A 12,369-nucleotide genomic window follows, 5' to 3' on the forward strand; every position below is an offset into this window, starting at 1 on the left:
TTTGGCTGGAAAATTAAACTAGCGTGATACAGGGGAAGCGAATTCGCCGCACACGAAAATAATCCCCGGCACGATGGGATGGCCAGATTTCGTAACAGGCGCAACATGTAACTGTTGACTATTTCATTGTTTATATGTGTGTTGCTTGGTATATTACATGGAAGATTGGTGTTGAGAATTTGGTTGATTTTAGTTATTTTTTGACTCGACTTGAGTTTCTTCTAAATTATTGAAAAAATCACAAACATTCATAGCCTGTTTTTCTTGTATCTTCTACCCCAAAAAAACAAGGTTATTTACCGTATTAGCCTTATACTCGCTACCCACACGCATACATATTCTCCATATGAATCATACAGCAAACACTGACAAAAGCAAGACCATGAACTAATAAACCATCACAAAGAACAATCTCGTAAAAAACTACGCTCACACGGGTGTCGGTGGCCATTATGGCAAACTGCACCGACAGACATCGAACCGAGCGACCGGTGGCAAAGATTTACTTCGAGGCCCGAGCGCGACAACGACTGCATGGAAATGGCAACAAGTCGCTGTCGTGTCTCGTTGCCGCTAGTGATGAAAGCGATCGGTGGGCGTTCGTACCTGCACACACACACGCGCTTTCCCACACCGGTCAACGGGGGCACTTGTTTTTCGGCTGGTAAATTGCGGTAAGAGGTTTTTCATTTAGTTAGGCCAACTTTACGATCCATGTCCAGCTCACATTACCAAGCCCCGGCTAATTGTCGCGCTTCGGAGTGCGGAGTGAGTTTTACGAGTGTTCCATATCCTGTGCAATTTTCGTCTTATTATTTGCCATTTGGAAGATGTTAAAATCGTAGTCGTTCGGTTTGAAAACATGTGCCTGTTTTTTTGTTCGGTTCAGTTCGGAGTGCACACTCGATGCAGCCGCCATCCGGTGCAGTTCTTGTGTCGCGAGTCGTTTGTGTCTCTTTCTTAGTAACAGAGGAGACAATAATTTACGACCAAAGCGGTGGTGGTGGTGGTGGTGGTGGTGTTGGAGTGATGGTGGATTACGCTTCGTCTGGTCGGGTCTCCCACACGGTGGCACCGAACGCCCGGGAACGCCACGAACTGCGAGGGAGGCGAGCAGATAGGACGGCAGCAGCAGCAGCAGACGACGTCGGTGGAAAGACTTTCGGTGGCCATTTGTCTGCCCAGGACAGGAGCGTCCGAACTTAGAACCGTCGGCAGGAATTCGGAAGAATTTATAGCATTGCCGTGAGTATTTAAACATTGCAACTCACACCCGCACCGGGCGGTTTGGTAGGAAGCGTATTTTGACAATTCCTTTAAAATACGATCGCCTGTAATCCGATTAGTGTGTGCGATTGCATCAGCAGCTGGGCCAGGATTAAAATGGTGATAAAATGATCGCTTCTTTTTGTTGAGCTCAGTAAGAAAGAAAAAAAAACACACACACACACACACACACACACATACGCATTCTTCACGCAACGGTCGACATCGATGGAGGCGCCTGGTGGTGGACGATCGTTTTTCGAAATTATCGCCATAAAGTGATCGGTAATTTGGTTACGATGTTTAAAATGAATCTTTTCCCATTGTGAGATTATGTGGGTGATGTACATTATGCAACTGACCGATAAAGAACGGTTGCCTATTTCCGTCACATCCTTGTTCCGTTTTTTGTGCCCCTCGCAATTAGTGTCTCTTTCTCGCTCTGTGTTTTAGACTGAGGTTAGATCCAACCGGAACAAACGGACATACAAAACACTGCTGTAGTGGTTTAGGGCGGACGCGTCGGAAGACTAGAAACTAGTATATGACGACACCCAATCACTCATCTGAGATGATTTGATTGGAGATATCTCGGAAGGCCTTCTTCATGTGTGTTAAATATTATACTAAAAGGAGTTGCTTGTCTCAAAAGCAAAAATAAGAGCGTTAAAGAAAAAAGGAATTCCACAAGCTGAAAAATAAAATGTCACCCCACAGTACCGTGGCGCACCAGGTAGAAGAAGCTCCACGGCTCGTACCGACGATGCAATCAAGTCGCAAGTCACACTTCGTTAGCGGGCGAAGTTAATTGCTCAAGAAATGCATTTCACCTCCCGGCACCGCCCGGCATACGGCGGTATGGGTGGAAAACGCAATCCCCCCGCGAGGATGAGAAACGAAACATGTATCTTTTCAGAAAAATGTAGGCCATCCTGCGCCCTAATCATCAACCGACATTGCTTGTTCGGTGTGTATGGACGATGGTGACGTAAGTGAAGGCGAGAAGTAAAATTCCCTCCCCAGGATCGCTTGTGTCCCGTGGGACTGGCGGCATTTTCCACTCGTCGATTGATGGGTATGTAGTAGCGGTTCGGTGTTGGACTTGCTCGTCTGCCTTGCTCGTGCCACCATCGTCCGTCGAGCTGTCAATCAATGATGCTGGGTCGGTCACTTCTCAATTTAAAGTCACATTTGTCAGAAAGGTGGAAGGATTTTGGGTTTGCGTCGTCCAGTTTTTAGGGTCAGTCTCTTTCTCTTAAGTTGTATTTGATGAGTTTGACATTTGCCTTCCGGAGGGGGCAAGGATAAAAAAAATCTTGTCTACCTTGCTGGCTAAGGTGACTAAGTGGAAAATGAACTAGAAAGAAGGAAAGAAAAAGGATGTACTTAGCCAACAACCCCAAAGCTACTAGCATCAATGTTCCCCCGCTTTATCATCCCGCTAAACGCCACTCGGACAGAACCATCCGTATGTGCGGCAGAGATAGTGCTGTGGGATTATTTTTAAACCGGTTGTGCCTCCAACGGCGAAACCTAATCCGGCGCGTTGATAGGCGCATCGCTGCCGAGTGTCCGATCGGTCGATTCGGATGCGATAGCGCTTTTCCGTTGATGTAAAGTTGCGATTCAACCACCAAGCGATGACGGGGAAAACAGAGAAGGTGGCGGTGGTGGTTCGGGTAAACAACGTGATGTTATCAAACGCGCGGCCTGTCGACCACCACCGAACCACCCCTTTTTGCCCGAGCGAGCGTTTGCTCTAGATCGCCCGCTAGCTACCAACACCAAAGCAACAAGTGGTGAATAAATATCGCTCCCTTTCCTTGGTGTGCTGTGTGAACACGTACACACAGAGCCGATCGTTGATGCTGTTGCGCAGGAGTATGTGTGTGTGTGTGTGCGGGTACACGGCTACTTTGTTGGATGCACGCCACCCAAGCGAGCGAGATCGATGGTGGCAGGCAGACGCCATGATTTTAGCGTTTGGTGCTCGGATGCTCGATCGAAACAAAGCCAGAGGTACAGAAATAATGCAGGAAGACTTACGGCTACATTACGACAGTTTTGTCTACTTTTACTCTCTAAAGTTGTCCTCAGGAAGAGGGACCCTTTTTAAGCGGAAGCCTAGCTCCTCTCCTATCGTCCTACGCGTTCTTCAGATCGAACAAACAACGCTCACTCAAATTTGCCACGCCGGCAATAAAACATTTAACACCCGCAATCGGAACAGCCAGACAGAAGGGTGTAGAAAGCAGACCAGCAAAGCAAAGCAAAAAAATCGTTAAACGCAATCGCAAGAATATAAAATGAATGCATTAGGTAATTTATTAGGTTTAAAACCGAGCGATAAAAACGATGTGTCCCGTGTTTCACTTTCATCCGCAGCCCGCCAAAGGTATTTCCTATCTCGGTGACACGGGAAGCTATTTTGTTCGGAAGGCAAACGCAGGCTTCTAACACTCATTTGCCAACAACAGCAGCAGCAACAACCTAACGAAAAAAAAAAAAGGGAAGCAAAATGCTTGACATCTTACTTGACCGGGCCCCGAACGCTTCGGAAAATGCGACGACGCAGTGCCATCCCGAACGCGGTACCACGTCGACGACCTCTCTCGCTTTGCGCGGGGTTTTTGCGCTTTTTCCGCCCAGCACTGGTGGCAGCTCGCTATATTCGGGGACACGCTTCTTCTGCCCCGTTGACTGATTTTCCTCTTTCCTGTTTCTGTGTTTTTTTTTTTTTTGTTGTTGCTGTTGATCGACGCACCACTGGTAAGCGTCACCGAAAGCTGAAAGACGCGTCGGCACACAGCCAAGGACGATCTTACGGGGTGTGGATGGGGTGGTTAGATAAGGGAGGGAGGGGGGCGACGTGGGGTTCTAAGGGGGACGCTGTTGTGTCATGAGCGATTAAACCGAAGGCGCAATGCGTTTGGCCACACGGCGCAAAGGTACAAGGCAGATAGTGAAAGATCGACGGCGTGTGAGTGTGTGTGACCTGGGAAGAAAATCCGTACCGTTTTGCGGTAAAGAAAAACGGAAAACGACTTAGCAGTAGATCAGACCTCTGGCTTAAGTACGACGTGTGTGTGTGTACACATATACAAAGGTATAGAACGAGAGAGAGAGAGACAGTGACGATGAACGCCAACGGTACGCCGATAGCGAAGCGTCGATAGAATTAGCGGCCGTGCTATTTATAAGTATTGAGAACAAATATATAAATAACAACAAAACCGAAACGAAAACAAAGGAGCGAGCGCTTCTTCTCCCATAGTCGGTCGCACTATAGTCTCTAGAAGAGGGCGAAAAAAAAACCGAAGAAAGAAAAGTACGAGAACAACAACGAAAAAGATACATAACAACAAGCGAACCAACGCCAAAACTAGGTAGAAAATCAACACAACCCCATGAGATGGTCGCCCACCGAAAAACAAATACGGCAATGGAGGAGCCGGGGGATGGCACATAGGCCCCGGTAACAGCGAGGAGCGGCGAAATGCGTTGAGCTGCTTGCCTGCGTTTTCCGTGCTGTTGTGTGCAGCCTTCTTTTGTCACCTTTTTTGTCACTCTCTTTTTCGTTTTGTGTCGTTTCGTTTTCCGTACATGTTGCTTATGTTTTCGAAGGTATTTGAGTGAGTTGTCCTCCTTTAAGGTGCTTCTTTTTGGTTTGGTTTTAGGTTTTATTTCTTCTCGATTTATTTTATCGTTTTTGTTTAAGGAAATGCTTTCAGTTTTACAAAATTATTTATTTTGTTTTGTGTATTTGTTTATTTTACAGATTTCATTGAGGGATTTACCTACTTTTAAGAAGTTATTTTTAATTTTTCATGTTTATTGTTCATTTTATATATATTTTTTACTGCCTCTAGAATTACAAAACCATTCTTTTATTTTCGTTTATCAATCAATTTCTTAATTGTTGCTTTTTTATTGTTTTTTTATTATCTACCTTCATTTTTGCAATGATTTTTCGTTCATTGGTTTATTTTCTAGAAATGTTCTTTTCTTAAGGAGATTTTTTTTAACATTGCTATAATTCTTTTGTGTTTTTATTAATGTTTCTTTTCTTATTATTTTCTCAATAATACTTTCAGTTTTACAATTTTTGTGTTTTTTTAGGTATCTAGATATCTCAAGTTTGTTTTACGTTTGTGTGTTTTCTTTTTGTTTGCTTTAATTGCTTTGTTTTGAATTATTTCCACATTGTTGCGCATTTGTGTCTTTTTATAGATTCGTTTTAATTTCTTATACTTGTCTTATATTTTATTTTATTACAATTTGACAAAATCATTCCTTTTTCTTTTGTTTATTCGTATATTTCGAAGCGCTTTTAACACTTTAATTCACTTACACATACAATTTAGACCAGGAAACTATTGCACAATCGTCCATTTGTTTCGAAACGTTTTTCTAAACTGTCGTTAATTGAGCGTCTCTTCCACGCTTGCGGCTGTGTAACATTCTCAACATTAGGCACCGGTGGCCACAATGTCTAATGCTTATCATTTTTCTTCGCACGTCTCATCGCCGCTCTGTGGTGCGTGTGCTAGCTGCCTCAGGGGCGAGAAGAGACGACCGGGAGACGACCGGTATACAGTGGGCCCCCGGACGAAAGGCGACGATGTTTAACGACGCCCAAAATTTGGTTTCTACCCGGTGGCGTGCGTCTTTCGCGCACGGTGTAGGGGTGTGGGGATTAATTAAATTAAACGCACCCGGGGTTTTTGGCCCGAGCGCATTCAACTTTTGTCCGAATTCTAGTGTACACCACTACACCCATCTCGTCCCGGGAGTTTAGCGTTTGGACTCACGCGTGGATGCCGTTTTTCTAGCAGACGACCCCACCGGCGGGCCCAGCGTCCGTTTAGGAAGGGGGTTTTTGTTTTCCCGGTTTTGGTGTGGATCGGGTTTGGAGGGGCAGGATGAACCGATGCGGAAATTTTTGCCAACGCGACAATGTACGCCATGGCAGCCATTATATGGGGAGTCAACACATGAAGGATTGCTTCGGGTCTGGCGAGGAAATTTTTTATTGGAGTTAGAGGCGTCTTTGGGATTTATTTGGTAAATTTGATTTTTAGACAAACTTTATAAGAATATTGTCTATTTGTTCACTAAATTTAAATACAAAAAAAAACAGCCACAACTGTCAGCGGCTTTCAATTGCTTCTCCTATATTTATTTCTTGTTTTCCTGAACGTATTTAAGTGTGTGTGCCAATTTCTAAAAATGCTACTAAGTGTTTTTTAAATTTATGTTCAACCTTGAAATCTCGCGTAAATAAATCCTGAAATCCTGTGCTTGCCGGGTGAGTCTTTTTTTTATTGTACAACCTTTGCATTCGCATTATTTTTATTCAGTGTGGCCCTCTGCTTGCCCCACCGACGATGATGATGATGATGATGCTTTCGATTACATATTCACACAGGCAAAAAGAGGCAACAGCAAAACTAAATCTAACTCCATATCCTCAGAAACATAAACAAAATCCCTCCCCCCGAGCGGTGTTCAACGCCAGCCCCCATCACTGTTTGGGTGGGTTGCGATTTGTCACAGGAAATAAATTAGAACAATTTGAAATGAAGCACGGAAGACACGGTTCGTAATAGAAGCGACCGATTAGCACGCATCACACCATCGGGCCAATGGGAGCTGATGGTGTTCGAGAATGCTCGGTACGACCGATACCGAGTCTGCACTGTGCGTCCTCGGTACACACAGCCCACCGGAAACCCGTCGTACTGTACTGGCGAGGCTGTAAATTGCAAACAACGGCAGCAAATCGGTAAGAAAACCGAGACGCGCGCTATAAACAGCATCCCTGCGCTATAGTTTGATCGTGCGGTAAAATGGCACCCTGAGTGGGGGGGGGGGGGGGGGAAACTAGTCCGGAGGGGTGGCGGCATACACACGCGTGAAACGTTTGTGATATGCTGTGTGTGTTTGTTTTTTTTTGAATTCGTTCACTTTTTTTTCTGCGGTGGTGTGATAAGCGCGCGTGTCACAGTACGGGCTGGGATGTGTGCTAATGCTTTTCGTGACATTGAAATTCTTTCGCTATGTCGTGGAGAGTGGAGCTAGATTTTAGAAACGCTCCCGTTTTTTTTTTTTGGTGCTTGTGTGTGTGTGTGCCCGCAATGGAGGACAGATTTTTTGACACCAACCTACGTGTGCTTGTGTTTGATGCGTTCAAGCGAGTGGGATTTTTATTGCCGATTAATCCCCATATCCCCGAATGATGCTTGCCCGATTCTTGGTACGTATTTAGATCGTTAAGGCTTGATCGTGTGTTGTTGGAGTTTGGTTTTTTGGCCTCAGGGAAGAGAAAACACAAAACTGATGTCACAATCAGAAAGTGCGCCTAGCTTTCGATTTTATTGTGGAAATGGTAGCAGTTGTGAGGAGTTAATTTTGACGATGTTTTTAAGGACTCTCTGGTGCATTTTGAAGTTTCTTTTCATTTGGTAGCTGGATAAAATAATGCTCAATATAGCAAGAAGCTTAAGAGAAGGGTAGAATTCAAATATTATAATAAAAAAAATCAACAATCGTCCTTTATGGATCTCTAAACCTCCAGAGGTCCTGTTCGGCCATCAATCATTACTTTGACTTGTTTATACCTCGTATCTGGACAACGAGCTGAGAGTAAGGTTAGATGGAACGGCCTCAGCGATCGGAGCGCTTCAATTACTCGGTCTTAAGACTCAATAATATAAATTTATATATTGTATTATTATTAAATCAGGTTTCTAAACCTCTTGAGCTCTTGGCCTGCCATTACTGGCTTTCCTTACAATTTTTCCCCGTTGCTCTCCTTCAAACGGGAAGCCGGTCCGAGCGAGATTCGAGACAGGGACCTGCCATGTTCATTCGCAGGTCTGAAAACTGCACCGGAACATCCTGTACCCCAAAAACCTGACCAAAAAGAGGTGAAACCCGTCAATCGCCACACAGCGTATTTATGCGTAATGACAGCGCACAGGCTTGTTTGTTGTTTACCGTGTTTTGACAGCATCAAAAACATCTAGCGCGCCATGACGTTTTGCACAATGTACAGGTGTTTTTGTGTGTGTGTGTGATTGGGAAGGCAGTTCGCCCTCGCGTTTTCCTCCGGAAAGAACAATACCGTTTTCTTTTTGCTTCCTTTTGCATCTCCACATACGATATGGATTGGGTAAGAAAGCGACCGGAAAGATCTTACCCTTTCCTTTCGCGTGTTCCGTTTTTTCCCATTCGTACGTGTGTTGTGTGTGCTCTGGACAGCAGCAGCAACAGCAATTATTACACCTACGCGCGTGCAAACCGATTGGCCAAAAAAAAAAAAACCACCGCTGGTAAACCCTTGCCCGGTTACGGACCACTTAAAGCGCACATTTTCACCTGTCAAGGTACGGACGTGTGTGTGTATGAGTTTTATTGAATGTAGTCGGCGGTTTCGGGTGCCTATTCGCCGAGATGTGTGTGCATCCGAACGAGAGGCACCAATCGGTGTGTACCCGTGGCATTAATGAATCGGCAGCCACTTTTTTTTTTGGTGGGTGCCGTTGGGTGTGTGTGCCGGTGAGGGTGTCCGAACATTTCGCGTCCGTTCTGCTGGTGCACGCGTCCGAGAGAAAACGATCGATTTCCGTTCGTTTGGAGAATGGTTACTGTAAAGGAAGTGATTTCTCATACCTTGGCTCGCCACGAGAGTTACATTCCAGGGAAAAGTACATCCGGTAGGAAGCGGTTTTCGGCCACTTTGAATGTGGTAGCAGATGTTACAGCAGTGTAATTGTTGGAGATGCTTTGTAATGTCAGACGTCCGATCGAGGCAGCCATTGCAGCAGCACCCCCCACCCTCATTCATAATCAACACTCATTCTCCGCGAACGATTTCACACGTAGTGTTGTATTGGTAGGCGTTCTTTACCTTCGATTCCGATTGCATTCATAACGTTTGTTGTGTTGGGCTCCCGAACGGCAAACCGTAAACACGTTGCGATCGCCAGCCACACCAATAACCTATGCCACCGTGGAGGAGCACAATCTCCACACGGCGTCAAAGCTTTGGGTGGACCAGTAGAAGAAAAAAAGCATTGAAAACACGTACTTTGCACAGCGCGTCTCTTTTTTCCGGGGCTGGAATTTGGTGCGAGAACGGCCGCAACAAACGCGCTAAAGTGAAGCCGCGTCGCGCGGGTTCGAATTCAGGTCGAACGGAGCCGGTGTGTGCGTGCGCGTCTCGTATGCACGATGCGGTGTACACGTTGCAACATAGCGCCGCTGAGACGGTGTGTGACTGTGTGATAAGTGGTATCTCCCGTGATTACATCGCCCCAAACCCATCACCTCCCTCTTCCCTCCCTCTCTTCCACTTTCAACCAGGATGCACACACACGCACAAACACACGACGCAATCCGATGTGTTTACAGGGTTTTGTTTTCTCAATCGAAAGTGAGAGCATTGCAACGAGAGAGAGAGAGAGAGACAGGGAGCGCCACGTTCTCGCGACGCTTTTGCCAGCAACTGCAACGCATACCATCGCACTCGCGCATGTTGGCACAGACGCCCTAACGGTGTTTGTTTGTGCGTCGTTTGTGCCGGGGGAAGACAAGACTGTTGGAATGCCGTTCCGTTTCTTCTTTTTTCCCCCCGTTGTGGCAGAGATAAATCGAATTGTCGCAAAACCCAACCCGTTCGGTCACGCACACTCGCGGACAGTTAACGCATCGCGATTGTTTCTTCTTTTTGCGCTCTGGGTTGTGGTGGCCGTGCTCAGCCGACAAGCGATTTGTTTACACTTGACTCTGCAACGCGCGTGTTTGAACGAGAAGGGATATACACAAACGTGAGGGTTCACACACACACACGCACTGGTAAAGCGGTTCACAGAGCGCCTTCGTGTTGTCTCGCTCACGCCGAACGGGTTTTGCTTTGCAGACGTGTTTCTGTGTGTGAGTGCGATGTGTAGTACTGCGTCGGTAACTATAGCAACAGCTGATCGCGACGAGTGCGTTTTCGGTCAAATTTTCGCGTGCATCGTACGGGTGGCTGTGTGCGTGAGAGAAAAGTCCGGCTCTCACACCATTCAATCTGCACCATGCGCTGCCGGGTGCGAGCGAGCAAGCAAGCAGCATCAAGTTTGGTTTTGTTTGTGGTGCTGCCGTACACCACAGCTCCCCAAGGTGCTAAATCGTGTTTGGTGCTAAATGTGTGTGCGAGCGTTGGTTGCGCTTGTGTTGGGAGAATAGCTTCACTTTTTCCACCCGAGCACGGTGAACATTTTCATTTCAGTTTGAACCGTCGTAACGCGCGCGCGTGTGGTGCCGGAGTCTCTGGAAACGACTTCCGGCGACGTTTTTCGACATACAGGGCGGTGTGCGGTTTTGTACCACCGGTCACACCCCAACCCATCCAACCACCCCCAGCAAGTTCCTTCACATATGTGTACGCCCGTGTGTACACACATCACCTACTGCAGCTCGTGTGCGTGTGCCGGACGGACGCGCGCACAGACGCATCGCACCCGAGAGATTGACAGTTCGCGTTCCGGGTTGTGTGTTCTTTCCGTTGGTTGTTGGTTGGTCGCGCTTTCCCGATGAGCGCGATGAGGTGAGGGATTAGGAAGCCTGGAAGCACAGAGCACTCCGCGGTGTGTCGGTTTTGTGTTTTTAGTTTGTGACCGTTTGTGAAGTTGTGTCATTTTGTCTCGTTGTAACTGGTTGGCCGTCGTCCCGTGGCGTGCGTTTATGTGGGCTTGTTCTGCGGTGTGCGTGTGTGTTTTGCACACGCAGCCCCGTCGTGCGTACCTGGCAGGTGTGTGCGTGTGTGTGGTGAAGAGAGGGTGGTAGTAGAAAGGAACCTGTGCCCTGGGCGTGGAGTGGAGTGTTGAGAAATTGAAAACGGAAAACGTGGCCACCAACGGTAGTGGCAGCACCAGCAGTAGCCGTAGCTACGAGGGCGATTGCACACACATTGCAGCCATATCGGTCACAGTGTCTGGCTGCCAGTGTGCCACAGCCCACTAGCGTCCAGCATCGGCTTTATTGGGCTAAATAAAATATCGGTAAGTAAAACGCATTGCTCGGTGGTGCATCCTTGTCCCCGCTGTTGTTCCCTTACACTGCCGATGTGGTAACGTGCGAGTGTGTGCGTGTTTGTGCGTATGTGTGGTGTGTGCCAGTTTCGCGAAAAGTGTGTGTGTGTGTAAATCGATGCGTTCGATCATAGGTAGTAAGGCGCGGGGGAGCCAGAGGTGGGAAGGCGGCAGACAAGGGCGAAGGAAAAATCGAGCCATCCATATAAAAATTGTAGTTCGATCCGGTGTGCCCGTTGTGGAAAGGTATGAAACACGAAAGCATAAGAAAAAGAGAGGCTTGCGTAGCAACAGAGAAAGCAGAGCAGCGTGTTTTGCCTACTGAGAGGAATTACTTTTTCTTATGCGGAATACGAAACTAGCTGTAAACACATATTCTGATTGGTACATTGTATCACTAACATTGCTTCGCCGCAGGAGAAACGCTTCGCTGCCCTGTGACGTCATCGTGGTTTTATAATTGTAAAAGTTTCCATTGGTTTCAAAGGCGTTTCTTTAGAGTTTAAATTAACACAAATTAATAACGAAAATGATTTCATAAAACCTGCGTGTGAAGGAAGTGGACAGGATAAAGGTGTGCATTTTTTTCACTGCTTTAGTATGGTGTAGGGAAATGATGAATTGCGTGTTGCGTCGTCATGTTGCTCTTTCGCCTATTTCTCACACAGGCTTGCTCTTTCACACGACTCCTTGACGACAGTATTTCTGGCTCTCGCTCACGATGGTTTTGCGTGATTGCTTGGGTTGGTTTTGGGCAAAGGCAGCTTCGAAGCACAGAAACACAGAATCCTTCTTTGCGTATATATCCTGCTTTCTCCTGTAGGAACGTCCATGGTCCACGCGTAACCAAACATACACACACACACGCGCTCGCACGATGGTGTTGTGTACCTATCGTCTCCCATACAGGAGCAGCATTTTTTCCCAATGCTTCGCAACGTGATCGTGGCGTTCGCCAGTTTTGCCTTTACCGGGTACAACGGTCGAAGAGAATTTGTTGTGTGAAATTGCCAGACTTTACCCG

At 46.8% G+C, this 12,369-nt stretch overlaps 1 protein-coding gene across 5 annotated transcripts in view; it reads left to right on the forward strand.

The window, feature by feature from the left end:
* The window catches only part of LOC118505535 (AF4/FMR2 family member lilli-like), a 76,449-nt gene that overhangs the window by 34,606 nt on the left and 29,474 nt on the right, over positions 1–12,369 (forward strand). For 2 of the 5 annotated variants that reach the window (XM_036041450.1, XM_036041451.1), the window contains exon 1: positions 11,449–11,591. The exons of 2 other annotated variants lie outside the window; for them this stretch is intronic. In XM_036041450.1, coding sequence (XP_035897343.1) covers positions 11,464–11,591 — 128 coding nt within the window. In that variant the 5' untranslated portion in view covers positions 11,449–11,463. Of the gene's footprint in view, positions 1–10,463; positions 11,316–11,448; positions 11,592–12,369 lie in introns of those variants that run through there. One more of the 5 variants, XM_036041453.1, reaches the window with a different exon arrangement.

This window comes from Anopheles stephensi, chromosome 2 (genome assembly GCF_013141755.1).
Source record: "Anopheles stephensi strain Indian chromosome 2, UCI_ANSTEP_V1.0, whole genome shotgun sequence".
Taxonomy (NCBI): domain Eukaryota; kingdom Metazoa; phylum Arthropoda; class Insecta; order Diptera; family Culicidae; genus Anopheles; species Anopheles stephensi.